The 27,215-nt window shown below is 42.5% G+C and overlaps 1 protein-coding gene across 1 annotated transcript in view; it reads right to left on the bottom strand.

The window, feature by feature from the left end:
• Positions 1-257: 257 nt before the first annotated feature.
• RIC8B (RIC8 guanine nucleotide exchange factor B) overlaps positions 258-27,215 on the bottom strand; it is a 100,694-nt gene continuing 73,736 nt past the window's right edge. The window contains exon 10 of the mRNA XM_077468465.1: positions 258-7,549. Within this exon, the coding sequence (XP_077324591.1) occupies positions 7,438-7,549 (112 nt within the window). The 3' untranslated portion in view covers positions 258-7,437. The remainder of the gene's footprint in view (positions 7,550-27,215) is intronic.

The raw sequence follows: 27,215 nt of genomic DNA, 5'->3' as shown, positions 1-27,215 counted from the left end.
ATTAGCCTGCCTATAGATGGATCGAGTCATGGCCGGGCTGAGATCTAATGCATTTATGGCTGGCTTAAGAAGGATTTTTATGAAAGCTGGAGGATTGAAAACGTTTGAAATTAAATTCACAATCAGGTTTATATTTTAGAACTTTTTAAATTCTAGAAACTTGTATAATGCTCCAAACATTGTTTGTTTATGCAGAGTAACGGCAAATCCTGAACTAATCTCTTAGATTTGCATTCTATAGAAGAAAACAAGAGGTATTAAAAAGAAACACATGCTTTTATTCTGACAAGTGAGCAAGAACAATTCATAAAACAAACTCATGCCTTTAATAAATAAAGCATTTTAACAAAATTTCCAGCATTTTTACAGTCTAACCCCTGCCCCCTCAGCAAGTTTCAACTAACCATTCATAACTGGGATTTCAAGTATGTTTACCCAAGATGTATGGTTTCATTTGTTTGAGGTGGATATTGGTTTGATCACCAGCATGTCCCCATTTCATGTAACACTGGGGACACCAGTGAGAAAACCTTCATAAGTTCCCTGCTGCAGTCTTGCTCAGACAACATATTGTAAATAAGGCCCTGTCTACTACTTAATTCTGCATATTATATCCGACTCTACAATGCCTTTTACAGTGGTGACTGCCATACGTGTTATCTGGGATGAATGGGAGGTGATGATGAATTGTCTGGCCAAAAAAATCAAAATACATTGGAATTGATGAAGATTTTAATGGTGGTTTTTAAATCTGGACTCCAGCTAAACCACCAAAAACACAGAAATGCGTATTTTGAGCCATTTTCTTCTCAATATTGTCTATCCAGAGTGTGTGTATATTATATGTACAGTATGTATATATTTTTTAGTTTTTACATTGTCTTATTTTTTTTTCTACTTTTATTCCTATTACAAGGAATATAAACATCCCTTGTAATATAAATAAGTAGGACGGGTCCTCTTTATGAAGAGATATGGGGTCAAAAAACCCCCAAATCTTTCCATTATCTTTAAAAAAAAAAAAAAATTTAAACTCTTGCTTTAAAAAAAAAAATGTACTTGCACCCTGGAGCAGAAGGTCCTACAAATACAGGGAGGCAATCAAAGGCGATCTTATCACCTCTTTGACCAGCGGGTCGCACCATCAGATCGTTTCTCGGGCGAGGCGGTGGAAACTGTAAGCTTTTTTTTTTTTAAGAGCTCCACAGAATGCCTGACTGGCTCCCGAGGGTTATTTTTTTCTCAGCTATTTTACAAGAGTTCGTCTATTTAAGAATTGTATTTTCTAGTAGACATGGAATGCACTTAGGAAGAAATATAGCAGTAGCTGTCATTTTGATATGCGTTTGTTAGGAAACCAATTGTTGATATAGATAGAGACATAATAATTAATTAATATTATTTTTTTTTGCTACTGCATTAATTTTTATTGGGCAATCTAAGGCAAAAATTTTATTCTCTCTTCAATGAAGGTAAAATCACTTGTTTCATCCAAAGCGATCATTTAGCAAATTGACACATTGGTGGATGACAGAACCTACATAATGAACACTTATGGTGTCATTTTAAAGTGTATTTCAACTTTTTCAGCCACATTACGATAAAACATACTTTATATTTGTTATACGTTCCATTACCATAGCATAACAAAAAGGTAACCAGTAATTCGTAAATATTTTAAGAGCTTACTTGCATTAAAATCCTACCACGTTCCCCTGCTCTGTGATGTGTTTTTTTTTTTTATTGTTTTTTAGGGGGTTGGTGTTGCTGTGGAGTAATGATTATCCTATCTGTACTGCATTTGTAGTTTTTCATTATCAGTTGTAAACTGGATTTTAACATTGTCTGTTCTAACAAAGTTAAAAATTTAGAAACCACCCCCCTCTGTTGTAATGAGCTATAGGTATTTCTATGTGGAGAAAGATTGCCGTGAAATTCTTAAAATTACCATGACACCACCTCCTTGGAAACCAAGAGTGTGTGTGTGTGTGTGTGTGTGGTTTATTTTTCTTATGCTGTGTGAATGGGAACATATGCCATAGGGTGGCTTTCTCAAATTTGATTGCCCTTTAAGGCAAACTTGTCACTAGCCTGGTTTTAATAAGCTCAGCATATGCTAGTTTTGCCAGCTTCTGAGAATGTGTTTCATTACACCTAAGGAGTCCTCTCCTGAACCTGGCTATGCTCTGACCTTGCCACCGCCTGCTGAGATCCCAGCAGACCATGAAGGGAATGGTGCGAAAGGTTTCACTCATGTGCTTGACTTTTTACAAAGTCAAAATTTACATATAAAGTAAATCCGGCAAGCTTTATGGAGGTTTTCTTGTAATGCTGTTTACAAACCACTCCCAGGGACCCAGGAGACTGCAAAAATTATATAAAAAACAGATTGGTGCACTAGAAGATTGTAAAACCGTTTGCACTGCATTTATGTGCAATCAAAATGGCTTCTACCTTGCCACACAGATGATGAAGGTATAATATGTCTTGATACAAGCTAAAGGTATAATGCTGTTTAAATACAAATTTCACAGATATTATGTTTTGTCAGTTAAGCAAACCTCACATTGCCTCAAAACAACAAAGGGGGGGGGGGGTTGCTACAATCCTGCAACTGTCAAGAATGGATCACAGGCAGTAACTGCTACTAACTACCGTTAGTAGGACCATAGTTAGGTTTAAGGCTGACAATGGCTAGATTGACTAGTGGTTAGCCGAGTTGTGTCAAGTAGAACAGTGGTTCTCAACCTCAGTCCTCAAGTACCTCCAACAGACCACGTGTGCAGGTTTTCCTTTATCTTGCACAGGTGCTTCAAATCAAGCCCAATGGCTTGGTATTTTGGACATCTGTAAAACCTGGCGTGTTGGGGATACTTGAGGACTGAGGTCGAGAACCACTGAAGTAGAAAAACGTAACATTGAGTGAAAATTTCCATGCTGCTTGAGCACACTACAAAAAGGGCCAGCACTGCACCTATGATATTGTTTTTGTTTTGTTTTTAAGCCCAGCAGTGGGTTCATCCAGACACATCTGCTGTAATTTTCTTTTCTTTTTTATTCTCAACTCTTTTCAAACCCCTTCAGAATGCTCACATAATACACAGGGCTCCCTAGTTCTGGGTAGTCATTAATTATGCAGACAGCAAACTTTCTGTTCTGCATCGTTAAACTGAGTGTTGGGTGCCATAGCAGGATCTCCTGCACTCACACTATGTCCTCTGTCTTTTGGGTTAAACAGCATTTTCTAGTGGAAAGGAAATACCTTGTGGGGCAGTGCCAAAGCATTAACACTATAGGCACCAACTGCTTCTAGCACTACCAAGGAATGGAACTGGGGTATAGGGTAAGCAGGTACAACCTTTTTTCTCATCTGTGTTACAGCACTTCAGCCCTATGAGGCAATAGTGGGGCAAGCCTAAGACTAAGCAAAAGGTGACTTTCTGTAGCCTGGTGCATTGACAAGTGGGCCCCAAATCATAAAGTTAGTAAATTGCAGAGGATACCACATACTATCTAATATTTAGAAGACTTTAGCTCAATACTAAGCAATATGTCAAGTGTCTTCATATTCTGCCTGCACAACCTGACATACTCAGGTGGCTGTATCTATATGAGGTACAAATCTACAATGCAAACCTGACCCTACTGAAATGTACTATGTATGTAGTTTCCACTGCAACTAAGGAGGCATGTTTCTAAATGTAATGCGTTAAAATTAGATAAATGTGCCATGCATTTGTGTATTTTCAAGACAATGATTTTAAAAATGGATCTAACCCCCGACCGGATGACCAATATTTTACACTGTGTATCAAAGTGATTGTAAAGGTTTTTTTTTTTTAATAACCAATATGTTATACTTTTAATGGGTTTGCACAGAACGGCACTGAACCTCCTCTTTTGGGCTCCTCTTCTTCTCAGCCATATGTCACTATATGAAGTTGTTTCCTATGGTGGTACACATGGGGGCTCGATGTCTATCGATGCACACAGTTTGGCTCAGCTCTGCCCCATCACTGGTTATCATAGATAGCAGCAGGAGCCTATGGCTACTGCTGCCCTCAATAAGTCAAATAATTGCCATGTTGTTTTTCTTTTCTTTTTAAATCTAATTTTTGCTGTTTACTTCAGCCACCCCTTTTTACATGCTCTAATAACAACTGCACATCATTACTATAGACCAGCTTTCTCGTAGTTGCAATGGCAGACCATGCTTGAGCAATGTGCTCGCATGACCACTTGTTGGCTCTGCCAGGAGAGCATGTGACAGGGTGACAACACAGACCACAGATGGTAGATCATAGTCTACCCCATAACAAGAAGTGCTTGAATGAATGATCTTCATGGCAGGATCACCAGGTTTTACTTTCTACCGATTTAAATACTGGAAATTACCTTTGAAATTAAATTGATCTGTTTAAAGCTTATATGAGATTTAAGTTTAGATCTACTAGTGTTTAGTGGTTCTTAATTACATTGCCATGTGGAAGATCAGCCATTTTGAAGGGGCTACAAAAAGGTGCTTTAAAGCTGCCAAGTATAAAGTGTCGGCACTGCACACCCATCCCCCACACACTCCTATTGGCCAGTGAGGCAGCCTATCATAATGATGGACCAATACCCGATTGTCTGGGAGGTGGCAAGCTTCAAGCAGGAAGTATTGAAGCTTTGCCCATCAGTCCAACCTGGTATTCATGGGTAACAACAGAGCTTGGAGGCTGCTGCATGCAGATATGATATACCTACATTTTATAACTGATAGTTGCTTTAAAAAAAGAAAAAAAAAATACTGTCACTAGAAGTTTTTTTTTTTTTTTTTTTTTTAAAGGCCTTACTACAAAGAAAACCTGCCAGTCCTGATGCCACTTTTTACTCTTTAGGGGCTTCACAGTACCAATATAGTGATATAAGAGATGTGCAACCACGTTGCACATCAGGGAAGAAAGGACCTGATACTTCCAGAAGTGTCAAATACAGAAGTTTGTTTTGTTTTTTTCCCCGCCAATGTAGCGCCTCCAAAAACAAGAATTGCTCAGGTGGTAGGGCAGTGAGTATTACCTCTCTTGTTTACAAGCTAGGCTTTTGTTAACATTTTAATCCAGTGCCAGGGCTGTTTTAATACTAATTAAAAAAAAAAGTCCAAAATACTGCCTGATTTTGCAACCTAACCCTGGACGACATCAGGCGTAAGCAACCATTTTTCTTATAAGAGACAAGTGTTCTCTTTATTTGGAGGATGGTTGATGGGTACTTTTGCATTGCACATATTTTCCTTCATAATATTAAACAAAAAACACTCTGCATCAGTTCAACGTGGAAATCTATTGAGAAATACTGCTTTATAAGAACATGTGTATTTTGCTACTCGGCACACAACAATGCATGTCACAGTCCAAAATCTTTCACCATATTAAATGAACACTGATACAAATCTCAAATTATACTGGCCTTACAGTCCAATTACTGCTGTTAGCACCACTCAACAAACTGTGATCTGAAAATCAAAGGAGCTGGGCAGAAGATTCTCACCCAAATGGTGACTGCAGTCACTGTTCAGGTATTTTGAATGGGAGAAATCCTAATGTGCATTGCTAGCCTTACTTGACTATACCTGTATACCAGGTATCATTAAAAAAACCTCTGTATTTGCTAATCATTTCAATCTAAGCATAGCATGAATATGGTCATACCTGCCTTTCCATTTACAAGACTGGCCATGTGAGTTTTGTGAATGGCCAGAAGGAGAGGCAGGCAGGCAGACACATGACTGTGGGGTTGGAAACCTGCAGCCCTTGCATATGAGCAGCAGGAATGGTACTAATTTCAGCATGTAAACTGATTTTCATGATGTAGAATAAGGATTGCGTGACAAGGATTGCTTTTGTGGTAACGGAATGTGTACTTGCTTTAACCCGGTAAAGCTGACCACAGATGGATCAGGTTCAACCAGCAGGTTGAACGTTAAAAAAAAAAAAAAAAAGAAAAACTGATTTCCCCCATACACACACACACACACACACACACACACGTTGTGGGTGGGGGAATCCTCCCACTGTGTCATTGTATTAGGACAACGGGGAGACTTGCCCGTTGTCAGAATACACAGGCCACAGCTGTAGACGAGAGAAATTTTTCCAGCAGGGCAGTTGTACAGAAGTCAATCAGTAGATTGACTTCTGTACACCCACAGTGCTCATACATGGATCAAAATTCAATTCTGAAGCAGCTCAATTTTGATCCATGCACAGGGAGCTTAAGTTTATTGTGCCTGGAGTTGGGCTTTAAATTGCTGTTGGGGGTTATTATTCCTGACCCCATTGGAAATTTTCCCTTGTATCCTGTCCTTATGCATGAATGAATAAATGGCACTGGATTAGGAAGGCACAGACAGTAATAAAAACAGTGGCCCAGATAAACTCTTGAATGTACTAAAAATGTGGTGCATGGAACACTGATTTTATGACTCCACCAAATAGTTCAAGTTGAGAGTTTTAAACAAATGATAAAAGAAAAACAAATCTCATAGGCATGTCTTACAAAAAGTATAAGGATCTGCACCAAGTTTTCCAAGAATTAGTTCGGCAATGAAGGCGTGCAGTAAGGCGCCAAAAGGATGATAGCGCAATGCATGAGATGCGAGAATCCCTTTGCATTTCTCTACAACCACCATTCATAGTTTAGCTGGCCCATTGTCTGTTCAAACATTTCCCCTCTCTACTAAAAACATGTTTTTGTTTGTATCCTCTTGGGGAAAATTTCCCATCACTTCCTGCTCTGGCGTGAGCATATTCTCCCCAACAGGGACATGAACAGCAATACAAAGTTGACAAAGACTCTAACCCTTTTTTACCAACACAAAAATTCTTGGCTGAAAGTCCACCGGATATTGATTGTTTTTGTATGTTTTTTGTATGGTTGTACTTTTAACTGTTTTGTGGTCAGGGCATTCTCTTTCTTCAGACAATCGATGTTTAATATGGTGGATACAGTTCGACCTTGACTGCTGATCCTGACATTTACACTTGTACTCTTATTTTAAATTTCAATAAAAACATTGAAATATAAAATAATTCTTGGCTGCAGCTGTGCTTTCATTTTTGTTTGTAAAAACTAGTGTCACTTTAAAACGTTTAAGCTTAGCATTGGTGAATCACGTCCTAAGTTTTCATTTAAATATTCACAGTAATAGGTGAATCACACCATTGGATTTTATTTAAAATATTCACAGCTTGCAGAAACACCCATCTGCCATCACCCCTACAATAATTATTTTTATTATAAACCATTTATAAATGTAAATGGACAGTAGTTTGGTGAAAAGGTAACAGAAAAAAAAAGTATATACCTTATTTTTACTTCTTAAAGACAAAATGTTCTGACTTATCAAGAGTATAAATAGATATCAAAAACAAAAGTAAAAAACCATAGGAGATTGTGTTAGTCTGAATCGGAGTTCTCTGGCTCGGCCACCCGTCTACCGTGTATAACTTCTTCCAATGGTGCCATCGTCCCATCTGCTCTCACGCCCATTGGTTTAATAATATCTTCCCTGGAAGACAAAAAAAATAAAAAAATCTTTTCAGCTTTCAGAATGTAGTAGTCACTCAGACAGGGACAGCATACAAATATTTTCCTTTTTTATTAATCCGAGCTCCATGTTTAACAAATAAAGTTGACCTTTAAAAGGGCCAAAAAAATATGTGAAGAATAGATGCAAATCTTTCTCTGTTGATGTCTGCCAATTAAAGGAAAAGCACCGAAGTCCGCATTTAATGAGTCCTGAACAAGGACATAAGACTGCTGCGTTGTGTATACAAGTTCGCTTTTGTCTGTCTGATTTTATTCCAGTATTATAAAAAAAAAAAAAAAAAAAAAAAAAAAAAGAATTGCCAGACACACACTCAGCACCAGTTCAGCAAATAGCTCCTATTCAGTTAGACGCATTTTTATTTAATTAGGAAAAGGAAAATAATGTAGGTGAGGTTCTGCCTGCACATCCTCTAGTGGTGCTTGAGACCTGCTCGATTCACTAAGAATTAGTCAACCTTCTTTCTGTAGCTTTTTGTCCCTGACAGTTTAATTACAGAGCTGACAATCATTTTAATCCTTTTAAAGCCTCTGACGGCCCTCCATCATCAATCCAATTATATCTAGCCCCCAAGCCACTACCTCATTTGGTAGTCCCTAATTATTGATTTAAAGCTTATAAACGAGCACATTAAATTAATTTCCAACATTATCGAGCTATAAGAGTGCCAGTCCTGAATCAGTAAACCTGTGTACAACTTGGATGCGCTGAGTGCATTTGCTTGCATTGAAGGGGACTATGCCCAATGTGTTCAAGCAGGGGATGTCTTTGGATCTCTGTTAGGCAGCACTTATGTATACTGTGACAGTAACCATCCTTTTAATGCTTTCCATGAAGGCATGTGGTTAGTATGATAAACATACACACATGTGTGTGTGTGGGCACATGTATATTTATCATACTAAACACATGCCTTCATGGAAAGCATTAAAAGGATGGTGTTTATATATATATATATATATAATTGATGGTGCTATATAAGCAACTATAAATAAAATAAATAAATATAGACACACACACACAAAAAACGAACAATGAATTAGCTAAAGAATACACAATGTTAGTGGTACCCTCAGTAAGAACTCCCAGGCTCAGAAACAGAGGGGGGTGGAGAAGAATGGTCCAATACAGCACCATGTCGAACCACCTCCACGAGGAGAAGGGGGTGTAGAGCAGGTCGACGGAAACAACTCAAGAAAACGAGCGAGAGACAATTAAATAAGGGTATATACAATCTCAGTAATACGGAGTTGAATCACAAGGAATTAAATATACTCAATTTGGGCCTGAAATGTGCACCTAAAAAGTCTTAACAAGTTTGATGTGTACATTAACACACACAAATTTGTTAAAACATTAAATTTAAAAAAATAGTTTTTAAACCAGCCAGCTTACCTAAAGTCTGCTATAAGTCTGAAAAGATCGATAGCGGTCTGAGAAATAAGTCAATTTTTAATCCTCAGAATCCAAGTAATCATTTCATAGAGGTATATAAAAGTCTGGTACTTAAGGATATAGAGGCAGTGATCCCTAAAAAAAAAAAAAGGATCAATCCTGAGTACATTAGGGAAGGAATTAGGTCTCTTGAAGAGAGAAAGGACATCATCATACGTCCAGCAGATAAGGGGGGAGGGGTGGTGGTAATGGAGAAATCTCTCTATATTGATCAACTTAATTCTTTATTGGGAGACACATCTACTTACCGAAAACTGGGTTTGGACCCTACGGAACCCTATGGAACACAGTTGGAATCCCTCATAGAATGGGGCTTCGAGGTGAATGCCCTTAATTCCAGAGAGACGATACTTAGTCCCCAGTGCGTGTAGAATTCCGATCATCTACATGCTGCTCAAAATACATAAAAATACACAAAACCCACTAGGCCGCCCTATTGTCAATGATATAGGATCAGTGACATCACGATTAGGGGAGTATCTTGACAAATTCTTGCAACCAAGCATTAGGGAAACAAGGTCATATCTGAAGGATACTTCTGATTTGTTGCTCCTGTTGGAAGAAGTCCAATTAATTCTACAGTGGAATAATTTTTAGTGATAGCTGACGTTTGTTCACTGTACACTATTATACAACATGAAGATGCATCTTTGGCACTTAATTGGGCATTAAGCAGACGAAATGACATTCCACATTCACAGAAGCGATTTTTGGGTCATGCGTTGGATTATTGCATGACTTAGAACTACTTCTGGTGGAATGGGCAATTTTATTCACAACAGGTTGGTGTGGCTATGGGAGCTAAGTTTGCTGCCAGCCTAGCCAACCTGTTCATGGCAGAGTGGGATGATAGGTAAATTTTTAGTCAGGATTGCCCGCAACTTAATTTCTACAGGAGATTCATAGACGACCTACTGATCATTTGCGAGGGGTCCTATGAGTATGCAGTAGAATTTATAGACAATTTGAATTTGAATACTAATAACATTAAGCTGGATTATCAAATCAGTGATAACAGCATTAATTTCTTAGATGTGGTTATTTCAAAAGAAAATAATAAGTTGAACACTAAAGTTCACTTTAACCACTACAGATCCGCGCTATTGCCAAATGACGGCATTAGCGCGGACCTACATTTCCGGGACTACGTCTATTGACGTCGTCCCGGTTACGAGCGGCCTGCGCGCCCCCTGAGGGGCGCGCGCGGCGCGCTTTGTGATCGGCGAGTCCGTGAGACTCGCCTGATCACCGATCCGTGTAAGGGGTCGATCCCGACCCCTTATCACGTGATCAGCTGTCAGCCAATGACAGCTGATCATGTGATAGAACGGAGCCGGTAATCGGCTATTATTCCTCCTCGCGCTGACAGCGGGAGGAGAGAAAAAAAAAGCCGATCATCGGCGGCCGTGATCGGGACATCAGTCCCGATCACGGCCATCAATACAAGGGACCACCTGCCACCTGCCTGTGCCCACCTGCCTCCCGCAGTGCCATCCTGAAGTAAAATAAAAGCAAAAGTGCCCCCCGTCAGTGCCCATAGTGCCCACAGTGCCACCCACAGTGCCACCCACAGTGCCACCCAATCTGCCTCAAAGGTGCTGCACCCCAGTGCCGCCCATCAGTGCCCAGCAGTGCCGCCCATCTGTGCCCAGCAGTGCCGCCCATCAGTGCCCAGCAGTGCCACCTATCAGAGCCACCTATCAGTGCCCATCAGTCCCATCTATCTGTGGTACCTATCAGTGCCCATCCGTGCCACCCATCCGTGCCACTTATCCGTGCCACCCATCCGTGCCATCTTATCTGTGCCCATCTTTGCCCATCAGTGCCGCCTTATCTGTGCCCATCGGTGCCGCCTTATCTGTGCCTATTAGTGCCGCCTTAACTATGCCTATCAGTGCCCACCGGTGCAGCCTATCAGTGCCCACCAATGCAGCCCATCAGTGCCCACCAATGCAGCCCATCAGTGCCCACCAATGCAGCCCATCAGTGCCCACCAATGCAGCCTATCAGTGCCGCCTAATCAGCGCACTTCAATGAAGGAGAAAAATGACCCGTTTGCAAAATTTTATAACAAACTATTAAAACATGATTTTTTTTTTTTTTTTTTTGCATCTTTTTTTGTTTGTTTAGCAAAAAATAAAACTCCGAGCTGTAACTAAATACCACCAAAAGAAAGCTCTATTTGTGGGAAAAAAATGATAAAAATTTCATTTGGGTACAGTGTTGTATGACCGCGTAATTGTCACTCAAAGTGCATCAGCGCTGAAAGCTGAAAATTGGTCTGGGACTGAGGGGGGTTTAAGTGCCCAGTAAGCAAGTGGTTAAACCTACGGATCGCAACAGCTATCTGTCTATCAGAAGTGGGCACCACCCCTTATGGATTAAAAATATACCTAGAGGACAAATGCTAAGAGTCCTGCATAATTGTACAGAAGTAACTGACTATTACCAACAGGCAGATCTTCTGAAAATTAAATTTTTACAAAAGGGCTATGCAGAAGATTCCTTGAATGAAATCATTCAGGAGGTCTCTGAAAGTGGCGATTGCCTAAAAAAGAAAATTGAGGGTCAGGGGACTAATAACCAACATCAAGTGAGCTTTATATCTGACTTTCATTGTCAGTATAGAGAAATAGAGGGTATTTATAGAAAACATTGGCATATTTTACACCAAGATCGACATTTAGGGCCAATACTACAGGATCAGCCTAAATTTATTTATAGGCGTGCCCAAAACTTTGGTGACCGGGTAGTTAAAAAAAATCCTGGACCCTCCAGATCGGCAAGTTTTAAAAATTGATTTAAAAGGCTTCTATGCCTGTAGAAAATGTATATGTTGTAGGACTGTTAACACAGTTATTAGGGGTAGAACTAGTATCACTAATGGAGATGGGGAATCATTTGATATTAAGGAGTTTGTTTCCTGCAACTCCTCGCATGGGGTCTACCTTATGTGGTGTCCATGCAATTTGTTTTATGTAGGTAGGACAAAAAGACTTATAAAAGTCCGGATAGCAGAACACCTGGCAAACATTAATAAAGGGTTCCGGTATCAGTGTGTCATTACACTTTAAAGAGAGACATAACCAGGACCCTTCATTGTTACAATTTTGTGGAATAGATGTCATTCACCCATCATGGAGGGGTTCCAATAGGGTGAGGGATTTGTAGCAAAGGGAAACCCGATGGATCTTCTTGATGAGATGTTTGGTCCCGAAAGGGTTAAACATTGGAGGTAGACCTCAATTGTTTTATTAATAATTTTTAGGAAGATTCTTTTTATGCAGCATTAACAATAAACATTGGGTGTTGCATAGAATACTACGAGTTCACGGTACAGTATAGATCATGTTGACAAGAGTAGTGATATATTGTATATTTGAGGAGTTTGAGGGCACGTGTAGTTATGAGTGGGGATATGAATGGCTTATATGGATTATTTGCAGGATTCCCCTAAACAGGGATAGTGTATTGATGAAATCCATCCTGGTGGTTCAGTATCCCTCCATTACTATACATATAATTTCCCATTTTTTGTTTATTTTTATGTTTATTTTAATTTTATTTTTATGTTTATATATTTTTTCATACTTTGTGTTCCACTATAGCCGCAGTGCAATGCCTGATCTTTTGGTGAAAGTTTGCTGTGATCTTTTCAATTGATGCTGGCATTTTTTTTATTGAACATGTGAGTTGATATTGAAGTGATGTGTGTGGTGTTTGAATACATTTTTAAATGGTATCACGCTATGTGGAGCATTGTATTTCACTTTTTGCATATGGATAAGCCTTGCATGGAATGATCGAGGGATAGACCCAAGGGGGGTTTATACTGTTTTTTTGCCAAACACGAAAGTGGGAGGCAACATCAGTCGGTGAGTGCGTTTCCATTGGGCGAGGTGTCATGAGCACATTGGTGTGGTGGAAGTCTGAAGGAGTTTGTGAAGATTGATTCCTTTGTGTGATTTTCAACATTCTGTTAAATGGACTTTTAGTTCTCTAGATCACTGTATCACGGGGTGATAAATTGAATTATTTTCACTTTGCACATTTGCTACATTATGAGCGCTACTTAAATTATCTTTCAAATATTTTTGAAGTACACGTTTGGAGGTATCATTTATTTTGATAAATGTTAGTAATTGCCTGGCCAATCATTGCCTTTCCTCACATGTGACACGAGGGTTGATTTTCTAAAACCAGAGAGTGCAAAATCTGGCACAGCTATGCATGGTAACCAATCTGTTTCTAACTTCAGCTTGTTCAATTAAGCTTTGACAACTCAATGTTTTCTTGTTTTCTTCTATAGTCTGCAAATCTAAAACTGACCATACACCTACAGATTATCTGCAGATTTTCTACGGTTAGATGGAAAAATTGGGAGATTCCTCCATACACACAGTTTAGCGAACATGGAGAAAGCTGTTGCACTTTTTCCATCTAACCATAGAAAAACTGCAGATAATCTATAGGTGTATGGCCAGCTTAAGAGAACAGTTTGGGTGGGGTGGGGGGGACCTGTCCAATGTACTGTATAAGGATTTTGCAAATAAGAAAATTTTTTAACTATACATTACAGGCAACAGGCTTTTAAAGTCTTAAACTATTGGTACAGGAATGTGACCTGACTGGAAAAAGGTAGGAACCCTATCCTTTTAAAATGTAGGCTCGAATGATGAGAGTGGCCGGTTGCCTTCTGCATGGACCTTCAGACATGACAGAGTGAAACTAAGGGGTTGATTTACTAAATATGGAGAGTGCAAAATCTGGTGCAGCTCTGTATTTTTTGTCAAAGCTTAATTGAACAAGCTGAAGTTAGAAGCTGACTGGCTAACATGCACAGCTACACCAGATTTTGAGCACTCCAGTTTTAGTAAATACACCCCCCCCAAGTGTCTTCTAAAACTGTAGTGGAAAAATAAACAGTGTAAAATAAATCTCCCTAGAGAGGGTAGTATAATGAGTTGGTTAAGGTGAAAAGAGGAATACACCTTGGGAAAAAGGCCTATGGCCTCCAGACAACTTCATCCATAAATAACACTAGGAAGGGCTTATTACAGGGTAAACTTTGTCAATTGCAATGCAGTGGTGATAGCGGCGAGAAAGGATACCTTATGAGTGAGGGTAGACAAGGGGCTATCCTTGCTATGTTCAAAAGGGAGGTTTTTGCAGTCAATTGAACCAAGCCAAGATCCAATGGAGCCACTGCAGAATGCACAAGCGGAACAATGTGAGTGACACCATGTATTAATACTTTTACCAGAGAGAAAAAAAAAAAAAAGGAGAGTGGTCTTTGAAAAATAATTGTAAGCTCTAACGAGCAGGGCACTCTGATCCAGCCTGTATGGATTTGTATTGTAAGTGTACTGTCTGCCCTCATGTTGTAAAGCGCTGCGCAAACTGTTGGCGCTATATAAATCCTGTATAATTATATATATTAATATATATAATAATATCTTAAGAAAAATAAATTAAACAAGCAGTTTGCTTCTCTCAGAGCATAGAAAAGAACTCTATTCACCTAAAAAAGGACACTACCAAAAAACTGAAGCTTGTTGGAAGTAGGAGGATTTATATAGAGCTACCCTCAAAGTAAAATTCCAGCTTTGCTATAACCTTAAATAGTTAGTTTGGGCCAAGCTGGTCCAAACAAACTATTTGCTTTACATAACTATGTGGCCACTGTATCATACTGTTGTAGCATTGGTTACATAAAGTAAGCAGCAAAGTTCTGGCAGCAGTAGGGGCTATTAACTATTATTCTTCATTATGCCTAGTATAAAAAATTAAAAAAACACTACGCCAAACCTCTCTTTAATGGATTCATAATGTGTGTATTAAGTGCAAGTATGTTGGCATTGAAGTCTAGCCTGGATGACACCCTCCACAGATACAGTGAGAAAGTAAGCACAGACATAAATAGGATGGAAAGCGTGTATCAAAATAAATAAATGAGTGCAGCCCCTGCATCAAAAGGACTGCAATTTTGTTACATTTTTGTTTTTTGGATATGCTTTATTATTCAAACCTGAAAACGGTAACTCAAACATTCAATAGAAAAAGTTTCCCATTTAAAAATTAATTATCCTTTTTTAATTAGTTGATTGTTCCTAGGTCACATTCCATCACCTGATTACACATCTCCTTAGACATATCCACTCACCTAACCAGCGTGCAGGGTCCTGCAAAGGTTTAATGAACTTGCTACCTGCAAATCGACTTATTACCTCAACGATTCTTCACCCTCGCAGTAAAGCACAAAAGGCCAGCTTTTTCATTATGACAGTAATGATTTTCCAGAGAAACAAACACTATTCAGCCACAGGAACTTGTTTCACAAGACATGTACCTTGCCTATTAATATTTTCTTTTAATTGAAGACTGAATTCCAACAATAATTTTTGTTGGCTGTCTGTGACGTGATTTTCTTTGGTAAGTGACTACAAAAGGGAGCATAGATGGTAGGAGCAGCATTGCCCAAACAATTAGCTGGTAATTATGTGTTTTTAATGAGCTGGCTGGCAGTTGGTTTCTTATATACACTCTGCTTTATTGAATATATCACACAACATAGGTCAGGATAATTGGAGCGGAGGCTTCCACTGTAGTATTTACAATGTCATCAAAAGAGTGGTAGTACAAAACCCTAACCAGAGCCTTTTGTAATCTAGAAATCCTACACTTAAAATGGCCCACTTGTCATCAACTGTTCTGGTATAGCCACAGTCACATCTCAAATTTTCCAGGTTTAAGTACATCTAAACCCTAAATGACATTTTTATAATGCACTGTGCATCACTCTCACACACACACACACACACACCTGACTTTTTTATTTTTTATAGGAAATTTTGACAGAACAGTAAATTCCATATCTTGGTGTACCATACAAAACAGAACAGTTGATTCTTGTACCATGGGTTTTATGTCACTCTCAGGTGAATGGACATGGTAAAACCTTTGCTGCGTTCAGCCCTGTGTCCCCATATAACCCCCATTCTTCTCCAACAGGAGAAGGTTTCAATCGCCGAAAAAAAAAATAGCAAAAATAAAACACAGGTGCCACACGGAGTGGGTTATATGGGGACAGAGCAAGGAAAGCTATTTGCCAGGATGCATTTACCTGAAGGTAGGACCATATAACCAGGGGCAGACTGACTGGTCAGGGGCACTTTGGGCCATGGTCCAATGGCACACCGCCTGCTGAAACTCAAGGGACTTGCAGCCGTGGTGCAGTATCTCCTGCGCTGTGTGGTGGTCTAGGAGAGCTCTTTACTAAGACGAGTTGCGGAGTCCGGGGAATCTTAGAGGGCGGTCAGTGACTGTGCCGAGAGGGGAAAGAGGGCAGACAAGACATCCTCTCCAATACTCCCAACACCAGGATCCCCGCTGTTCTTTTAGCCAACAACCCGGACTTCTGCTGCCACTTCACCTACCTGTTAGTATAGTATACTGCTGCATGGACCCCGCATCACCTCAGGACTGGAGGAATCCCCGGGCACAAGGAAAAGGAAGAGGATGAGGCATCTACAAAGGCAGAAACCCCTGCTCACTGGCAACCTACACAAATACTGTAAGTACTCCTCAGGAGGAAAGCTCTTTACTGGAAGGTGAGCTCTGAACAGGAGCGAGAATCATGGCACAAAGAGGGTGTTCGTGAGGACTAGAGTGAATGAAGGTGTTCACTATACACTGTTAGAAAGTGGCCCCCTCCCAGGTCCCATTAGACTCCTTTGACTACAAAAGACTCTAATGGACACTGAAAGGGGCACCTTTGTTAGAGAGAGACACCCGCCCCCCCCTCCAGGTCCCAATAGAGTGCTTTGCAGTCTCTAAAAATTTAGGTTCAGGGCCAGGGGTGGGTCATAAGCAGGTCCTGATAGGGGGTCCTTGCTTTATTTGGTCTGGGGAGCCCTGAGTGTTGTCAGTCTGCCCCTGCATATGAAATTAACTCCTGTGTCCTGTACAATAAAGATAATATTTTCACCTTTGTTCTTAGCTTGCCGAAATCATCAGTCGGTGCGGGAGATCAGCAATCCTAATATACAATAGTGGAACATGCTCATGAATGTGTCTAATAGAGTCACTTGCAATCTCAATTAGAAGCACAATTAGAAGTCATTGGAGAGTCATGCCTGCACAAGAACTTTCATGCTCCACACTATGCATTTAGTATGGCCCTCAAAAGGTGCTGAAGAACCTGCAATGAGTCACACCTTCTGTTGTAGGGGTGTGGTTTTCCGTTCCATTGACAGGTTGGCAGCCCATTCTAAATAAATGGTTTGCAATAAGGAAAGTTCGTGTGCATAATACCGCTTGTTAACATGTGGTAGTAGATGGCAAGAGAACTTGCAAGTGTGAAGGCCCCACATGGCATTTATTATTTTATTGAAAGCTGCAGGTTTAAAATATGACAAAAAAAAAAATCATGCATTAGAGTTTAGTGATCGGGTTTGTTAACCATTTGCTGCAACTTTGCTTACAAGTTTAAATTAGTATTTTTTGCTAAAAATCCCCAAATTATATATATATATATATATATATATATATATATATATATATATATATATATATATTAGCAGAGACCCTAGAGAATAAAATGGCAATTGTTGCAATTTTTTGTCAGACTATTTGCGCAGTGGTCTTTCAAACAATTTTTGTTTTGGAAAAAAAATACACTTTTTTGGAATGAAAAACAAAACAAAAATAACAAAAAACAAACACACACTAAGAGCCCATTCACACAGGGGCAACTCCTGATCCGACTTCAGGTCGCCCCTAGTCGCCTCAGGTCGGACAACATTTAAAAAGCAATGTAAGTGAATGAGAGCCGTGTTAATGCACGCTACTGAAGTCGCTCCGACTTCAAAAAAGGTTCCTGTACTACTTCTATCCGACTTGTAGGCGACCGGTACCCATTGATTTCAATGGAGGTCGCCTCCAAGTCGGATCTCCGTCTATACGGAGGCGACTTTGACAGAATTATCAGCTCTCAAGAGGGAACTCCACGGCAAATTTCTGAAAAAAATTTGGCGTGGGTTCCCCCTCCGAGAGCATACCAGGCCCTTAGGTCTGGTATGGATTCCAAGGGGAACCCCCTACGCCGAAAAAACGGCGTGGGGGTCCCCCCCAGATCCACACCAGACCCTTATCCGAGCACGCTACCCGGCCGGCCAGGAAAGGGGGTGGGGACGAGCGGGCGGCCCCCCCCCTCCTGAGCCGTACCAGGCCGCGTGCCCTCAACATGGGGGGGTGCCTTGGGGGAGGGGGGCGTGCGGCCCCCCCACCCCAAAGCACCTTGTCCCCATGTTGATGAGGACAAGGGCCTCTTCCCGACAACCCTGGCCGTTGGTTGTCGGGGTCTGCGGGCGGGGGGCTTATCGGAATCCGGGAGCCCCCTTTAATAAGGGGGCCCCCGGATACCGGCCCCCCACCCTATGTGAATGAGTATGGGGTACAATGTACCCCTACCCATTCACCTGTGAAATAAAGTACAATAAAACACACAACACAGAGAAAAAGTATTTTATTGCACAGCCGGGGGTCTTCCGTCTTCGGGGGTCTTCTCGCCGGACTCCTCCGCTATGTGTGTGTAGCTCTTTTGCCAGCGGAGGAGTCCGGCTTTCTTCCTCCCCGCCGCCGGCCTCTTCTCCCGACTTCGGGGGTCTTGTCCCCCTCTTCGGTTCTTCTGCCGGGCCACCGCGCCTGGTCCGGTGGCCCGGTCTTCTGTCGCCGTCTTCCGTTCTTCTGTCGCCGCCTTCGGTTCTTCTGCCGGGCCACCGCGCCTTCTTATAGCTCTTTTACAGGCGGTGGCCCGGTCTTCCGTCGCCGCCGCCGCCGCCGCCTTCCGTTCTTCTCCTTCTTCTTCTCCTGGAGATGTTGACTCGACGAGCTCTCCGGCCACAATGCCAGGGACGCGCTCCGCTGCCTCTTATATAGGGACAATGGGGCGGTGTCACATGGGTTGATGTCACATGGGTTGGTCACATGGGTTGATGTCACATGGTAAGGGGGCGGGGTCACCATGTGACATCAACCCATGTGACCAACCCATGTGACATCAACCCATGTGACACCGCCCCATTGTCCCTATATAAGAGGCAGCGGAGCGCGTCCCTGGCATTGTGGCCGGAGAGCTCGTCGAGTCAACATCTCCAGGAGAAGAAGAAGGAGAAGAACGGAAGGCGGCGGCGGCGGCGACGGAAGACCGGGCCACCGCCTGTAAAAGAGCTATAAGAAGGCGCGGTGGCCCGGCAGAAGAACCGAAGGCGGCGACAGAAGAACGGAAGACGGCGACAGAAGACCGGGCCACCGGACCAGGCGCGGTGGCCCGGCAGAAGAACCGAAGAGGGGGACAAGACCCCCGAAGTCGGGAGAAGAGGCCGGCGGCGGGGAGGAAGAAAGCCGGACTCCTCCGCTGGCAAAAGAGCTACACACACATAGCGGAGGAGTCCGGCGAGAAGACCCCCGAAGACGGAAGACCCCCGGCTGTGCAATAAAATACTTTTTCTCTGTGTTGTGTGTTTTATTGTACTTTATTTCACAGGTGAATGGGTAGGGGTACATTGTACCCCATACTCATTCACATAGGGTGGGGGGCCGGTATCCGGGGGCCCCCTTATTAAAGGGGGCTCCCGGATTCCGATAAGCCCCCCGCCCGCAGACCCCGACAACCAACGGCCAGGGTTGTCGGGAAGAGGCCCTTGTCCTCATCAACATGGGGACAAGGTGCTTTGGGGTGGGGGGGCCGCACGCCCCCTCCCCCAAGGCACCCCCCCATGTTGAGGGCACGCGGCCTGGTACGGCTCAGGAGGGGGGGGGCCGCCCGCTCGTCCCCACCCCCTTTCCTGGCCGGCCGGGTAGCGTGCTCGGATAAGGGTCTGGTGTGGATCTGGGGGGGACCCCCACGCCGTTTTTTCGGCGTAGGGGGTTCCCCTTGGAATCCATACCAGACCTAAGGGCCTGGTATGCTCTCGGAGGGGGAACCCACGCCAAATTTTTTTCAGAAATTTTGCCGTGGAGTTTCCCCTTGAGCTCATTCTCTGCTTGGCCGCGGCAAAAGTCGCCTGGCCTGGGGCGACTTGTAAGTCGTCCCAAGTCGCGCTTGAAGTCATCACAAGTCGTTTTGAAGTCGTCCCAAGTCGCCGCTGTCAAGTCGTGTCCAAGTAGCCTGATCAAGTCGCCTACAAGTCGTGTTGCCCCTGTGTGAATGGGCTCTAAAGCCCAATTTTTTAATATAATGTGAAAGATGATACACCGAGTAAATAGATACCCAACATGTCATGTTTTAAAATTGCGCATGCTCATGGAATGGCGACAAACTACAGTACTTAAAAATCTCACATAACACATAGCACTTTTTTTTTTTCTTTTTTTACAGGTAACCTGTTTAGCGTAACAGAAGAGGTCTAGCACTAGAATTTTTGCTCTTGTGATCGTGGCGATACCTCACATGTGTGGCTTGAACACTTTTAGGACCTTCAGGCAACACAAACAAAACAACCATTTTATGAATCTGAGCAGTCGCCTTCAAGTAGACTTTTGACTGCGCTCACCACCTCCAGAGAATGTAGTGACTTTTCTTCTGTAGAACCGGGTTCTGGAAAAAATGAAGGTAGAACAATATCTTGGCTTAGATGAAAACCTGACACTACCTTCGGTAGAAGGTTAGGATGAGAACACAATACTACCTTATCCTTGTGAAAAATGTAATACGACTCTTTACAAGAAAGAGCAGACAATTCTGATACCCTTCTAGCAGAAGATATGGCTAAGAGAAAAAACGTTTTCCTTGTCAAAAGGACCAAGGGAATATGCCGTATCGGCTCAAAAGGCTGTTTCTGCAATGCTGACAGAACTAAATTCAAGTCCCAAGGGTCGAGGGGTGACCTAACCGGAGGATTAAGCCGCGTTACCCCCTGAATAAAGCAACGATCCAAAGAATGCGAAGCAAGAGGTTGTTGAAATAATACCGATAAGGCAGAGACCTGGCCTTTAATAGTACTCAAGGCTAGCTTCATTTCTAACCCCATCTGCAGAAAGTCAAGGATTCTACCCATGACATACTTCCTGGGGTGCCAACCCCTGGATTCACACCAGAAGACATATGCCTTCCAGACTCTATAATATATGATTTTGGAGGCTGGCTTCCTGGTATTAATCAAGGTAGAAAACACTGACAGCCCACACTTCTTCAGAATGTGAGTCTCAATAGCCAAATCGTTAAATTTAGCGTTTGTAAGGTAGGATGGACATGGTGGTAGGGTCCATGGATCTCCTACCGCCATCCTTATGATCTCTGCATACAAAGATCTTCTGGGCTACACTGGGGCCACAAGAATCACAGACTTCCCTTTCTGCTTGATCCTGCGAAGAAGTCGTGGAAGCAGCAGAATAGGAGGAAATGCATAAATCAGTGAAAACTGATTCCATGGGAACACCAAGGAATCTGTTCCACAAGCTAGTGGATCCTTTGTTCTTGACACAAGTTGTCGATCTTTTTGTTGAACCTGGACGCAAACAGATCTACGTCTGGGATCCCCCATCTTTGGCATATTGTCAGGAAGATATCGGGGTGAAGGGATCATTCTCCTGGGAACAACTACTGGTGACTCAAGAATGTTGATGGGCAAGGTCACCCCTGATCTGGACCATTTCCTTTGGACAGTCACCTCTTCCAGGACTGTTCCCCAACCTGAAAGGCTGGCATCTTTTGTTACCACCTTCCAGGTAACTGGTAGGAAGGATTTTCCCTTCTGCAGATTCTTGGTTAACCACCACCAACTGAGGCTCCGATGCACCCTTCGAGACAGAAACCTAGAGCTTAGACATTCTTGTTCCAAGCGATAGGATACTGTTTTGCAGCAGCCTCGAATGAAACTGAGCATAATGAACAGCCTCATGCAAAGTCGAATAGGATTCTTCTTTGCCTTGACCTCCTGAATCAGTTCCTGATTCCTTATGGCACTGATCTTCGCCTGGGGCAATAATACCCTTTTCTGGGCTGTATCTATGATCAGACCCAAGTATTCTCTAGGTTGAGAATTCAACCTAGGTATTCCAGGCAGTTAACTGTGGGGATCATACTTTGGTCTAAGCGGGCTACCGACTGGTCTATCAAGAGCAGATCATCTAGGTAAGCTATAATTGTTATACCATGGGCTCTTAATCTGGATAGAGGAGGGGCCAGGACTTTTGTAAACACTTGAGGTGCAGTAGCTAGACCGAAAGGCTTTTTTTCCCTGGGGTAGACCCTGAGATTTACCTCTTAAACTTGACGACGGAGGCCGTCGTTACTGCCTGGAGGCAGATGCCCTTGGCACCAGAGAAGGAGCTTGTGTAAATTAAATACGTTTACTCCTCTTCCTAACTGGCAAAAGGGTACATTTTCCACTAGAATTTTTTTGGATGTATTTATCCAAATCATCCCCAAAACAGCCATTCACCGCGAAAAGGAAAAACTAGCCAGGAGCTTTTTGTATGGTGCTTCGGCTGACCAATTTTTCAACCATAAGATTCTACGCATATGCACCAGCTCAAGCGTAAGGCACGAGGCCTGAAGAATAGAATCTCTCATGGCGTCTATTGCAAAACATAACACGGCTGGTAGCTCGGCTAAATCCTGGGCCTGCTGATCAGGAATAATTTTGAGCACCTGTTTAAACTGGTCTCTCAAGGATTGATATACACCAATTGCTGCCAGCACAAGCTGAGTTACTGAACCTGCCAGAGAAAAAAAAAAAAAAAAAAGTGTTTTTTTTAATAGGAATTCCAACCTCTTATCCATTGGATCCCTAAGCATTTGAGCATTGTCTTACCGGACAAGTCAAACTTTTATTCACAGAGCATATAGCAGCGTCGGTTGCTTTTATCTCCCACTTTTTAGTGAATTTTTCCTCCATAGAATAAAGTGTTGAAAATTTTTTAGGAAAAAAAATGCTGATCTGGGTGATCCCACTCAGAGTACATAAGCTTTTCCAGCAATGAATGGACAGGAAAGGCATGCACAGCTTGAGGAGGCTTTAGGGAACCCAAACAAGAAGTGGGTTTATCAACCGACTCAGTTAAGGGTAGCATAAATGTGGAGCAAACCAAACACAGTAAGAGATTGCACCATCAATCTTTCAGATTGTGAAGCTGATCCTTCCGCATTTGACCCCTCAGAAGAGAAGTCATCAGCCACTTCATGGTCCCCTGAGGGAAATTCGTCTTCTCCCGCCCCCAGTTCCTCAGTCTGAGGGTCCTGGGTAATGGAAGGGGACCTGTCACATATTGGCCCACACTGGGATGCGATTAAATCTGCTGACCTTTCCTCCAACCTCATCATGGCTGAGAAAAAAAAAGCTCTTCAGTAATAGACAGGGGCTGCAGTGTTGGAAACAATTGCAACACTTGACGCCCTGATGGCTCACTCTGACCAGTCACCTCAGATCTCTCAGGGAAGCTTGAAGGAGTCCCTTTTGAGGGGTGTTTCTACCTCCCCTCCTGACCATAGGCCGATGCACAAATGCAGAGGTACTATCAAAAGAAATTTTACCCACTGCTTGAGCAAATAGTCCAGTAACTGCCGCTGTTATTAGTTCTCAGCCTGGTGCTTTAGTAAATGTGACAAATGTGCTTTTTTGTTTAAATGTACTCCCACGCTGGACATTGCCGCAAGCCAACGCCACGCTAAGCCATGCCCCATTCGTATTCCCACTGTGTCCACCCTTCTCCTTTCAAAAAAGAGCATTTTCCCTCCGATCCATGTAGCGGCATCCACTGATCGTTCCAGCTCCTCCCTCTATTCAGGGAGAGTGGGGAGAGCTTCTGTCCAGGTGGGGGGGGGGGGGTGTTTTTAGAGAAAAAAAATCTCCCCCAACATCTTACCAGAGGCTTGTCTGCAGCTTCTGCTGACAGTGATCTGAGGAAAGCATGACAGGGTAGGTGCTCTATACAGCCCCCAGTTGTGACTTTTAGGCATGATAACATTTACTTTTAAAGGAGATAATTCATAAGAAAATTTAAATTCCTTAGAAATCTCCACTTACCTTTCCCACCGCAGGGATTCTGTGGTAAAACAAACCGACCCAATCTTCACCCCTCACGGAACCAGGGCCATTTTTTATTGGGAGAGTCACACTCCTGGACCCGTAAAGCACCCCGCCAGAAAAACGTTATGGCTAAACAACTGTTACAATGGATTTTGTTAGGAGTAATATTAAATGTGGCACTGATACATTTTTAAGGGTGCTCTAGGAGGTACAAATGTAGGAGGGTCTATAATGGCAATGATCTTTAGCAGTTTCACATTGTAGTCTTGTCTTATAGCATAGTCCCGGAGTTTAACCTTTCCTGTAGCATCAACATACATATTTGCCAGCACACCATGGATCTTCAAGCAACATTCAAATGCTTGTATTAAAAAGAGATCACAGGGAAAAGTGCAACATTTCAGGGCCACACAGGACCCGTTTATGAAGCATATAAGGGCATACATTGCTGCTGAGACAATGTAACATCCATCAGATATAAGATGTAAAGAGCCACCTCCTCTCCTCTCCCCTCCCTAGCGTATTAAATCCCCCCAAAAACATTCAGATAAAACAAAAAAAAGATGATTGTACACCATAAATTTTAAGAGCCTACCTATTTTATGGTTTAAGTGTGTCACATATTTGCTCAGATGGAGTATGATAAGAGACAGCAGTTAGAGGAAATGTATATATAAAAAAAAAAAAAAACTTTTGGAATGTGTATATCCTGCCACAGTACTAGACCAAGCCCTAGCAAAATATTTGTCAGACTGTACTAAACCCTCAGAGAAAAGCAATCAACCACAATTTTCATACACATTCAATTGTGAGTTTGAACGATCAGAAGTGCAGTGGTACTGAAGTTCCACTGTTATTCACTGCGAGCAGGCAGGCTATTTACCTCAGATATGCAATAAAATACACATATATGTGCCTGCTCTGTGTTACCTGGCTTGTAAGCTAAAACTGGGCATGCACAGCTCTGCTTACAGCAGCCAACCCAACCCCTGTGTGCCAGAAGACTAGCTCCTATGCATCAGTGACACCATCCCACGCTGGCCAATGAAGAATGCCAAAATCCAGCATGCAAAAGAAGAGTCTGAAGGACAAGGACCTTTGGGGAAAGAAGAGTACAGCTCTCTTTAGTTACGCTTTAACGTATTGCTAGCAGATAGCTCTTTGACACCTAGTTTAAGACAGTGCCTCTACTGGCACACAGAGGTAATAGATTTGTGGTTATAGGTGTCATAACAGCAATGTGTGCAATTTGATTATTTGTGGGGGATATTTCTCAGTATACACATGGGGAATTCAGTACATGAACTAACAGAATATTGTGTCTACATTTTGAAATATCTGTGTGCATTGACAGATGTGGGTAAAAAGATTAGCCCAAACAAGCAAGGACCCAATATGCGATAGATAACACATACTCCCCATTTCACCCCCGGTGGGGCAACACCAACATTTCCCACATCCGCTCGATCACAAATTCTTCCCTTTTGGGCCAGACACGGAATCACACTACTACAACATATTATGCCTCGTGGCTCTGTTCTGTCGTTTAATGAATTATGTGAATGCTACCGGTTGCCTAACCATAATTTTTTTAGGTTAATACAGCTGCGCCATGCTACTAACGTGCAATTCCCTCATAACATTGTGCCGATGTCTGACCCTTTAGAAAAAAATATTAGCCTTTCTAAACCACTCTATTTTCACTTGATTCCTTTGACCTCGCCCAAAATTAAAGAGGGATTCCACCAAAAAAAAAAAATATTAAAAGCCAGCAGCTATAAATACTACAGCTGCTGACTTTTAATAAAATGGACACTCACCTGTCCGGGGTTCCAGCGATGCCGGCAGCCGAAGCCGATCGATCGCTCGGCTCTCGGCTGCTGCTGCCACCATTTTAGGTGAGGGAATCAGGAAGTGAAGCGAAGCGAATCGGCTTCACTTCCCGGTTCCCTACTGCGCATGCGCGAGTCGCGCAATAGGAAATCTCCGCGCTGTCACTGGGACCCGTGTGTGTCCCAGCAGACAGCGCGGCAGGGCAGGAAATGGCGTAGACTCCCACGGAAGTCTATGCCCGGAAGTGGGTGTAAATACCTGTCTTTAAAAGGTATCTCCACCCCCCTCCCCCCTGAAAGGTGTCAATTGTGACACCGGAGGGGGGGAGGGATCCGATCAGCGGAAGTTCCACTTTAGGGTGGAATCCTGCTTTAAGGACTTAGGTGTTAAATGGCAAACTGACATCCCTACTCTGACAGACGATTGGGAAGACTGTTTACTCCAATTTTTCAAACCCATAATCTCCTCTAGGGATCGGTTCCTTTAATTGAAGTTCTCCATCAGGTTTATTATACACCCAAACTACTGTTTCGAATATACCCAGGACCTCAAAAACATACTACGTTATTGGAAAGGAGTGGCAGATACTGTTAATGATGTGGGTGGCCTTTCTCCCCCACTGGATCCAGTCATTTGGCTACTGGGCCTTGTGGAGGGGTGGTACCTGCTAGATACCCCCGCCTTTTTGTGTTTTACTCTGAATATTATGCTCGTAGAGAAATTCTCCTAAGTTGGAAAGTTTCAACTCACCCCACTGTGAGTTGATGGTAGATGGCTATTAATTGAATGGGTTTAAATCAAGAACAGGAATGCGGTGCAATTCTCATCCAAATCACCTGTGGTTTCCCTCGTCGCTCCTGTCTGAACCCAGGCATGTCATAGTGACTTCAGCTTGGATTCACACAGGAGCAGTGCGGAAAACCACATGCGACTTAGACAGGAATTGCACCATATTCCTGTTCAGATCACATGGGATTCTTTGTAGTGCCATTTGAGCTCATTAAATTTTGTATGGGCTCAAATCGCACAGCAAAAGATATCGATAACTAGTATTTATCAATCAAAATCAGCATAATTTACATGCTTCCGCGACGATAGAGGACTCATTTGTTTTAGCTTTAACAACTGGACTTGTGGTCCACCAAGACTAACCTCGGTGCTTTGTTTCCCATACCTTTGCACCATGGCATGGGCCAGTGGTGATTGTTTTAATTACAGCTATATTTAACATATTGTTGTAGCATTTTGGCCATTCTAAGAAGATTTTTTTTTCTTTAATTTGCATTGTATTTATTATGCAAGCATCC

This window comes from Lithobates pipiens, unplaced genomic scaffold (genome assembly GCF_037356315.1).
Source record: "Lithobates pipiens isolate NorthernLeopardFrog02 unplaced genomic scaffold, aLitPip1_a1.2 Scaffold_8, whole genome shotgun sequence".
NCBI classification, from domain to species: domain Eukaryota; kingdom Metazoa; phylum Chordata; class Amphibia; order Anura; family Ranidae; genus Lithobates; species Lithobates pipiens.
The sequence above is the reverse complement of the archived record's forward strand: the minus strand, read 5'-3'. Positions and strand labels throughout refer to the sequence as shown.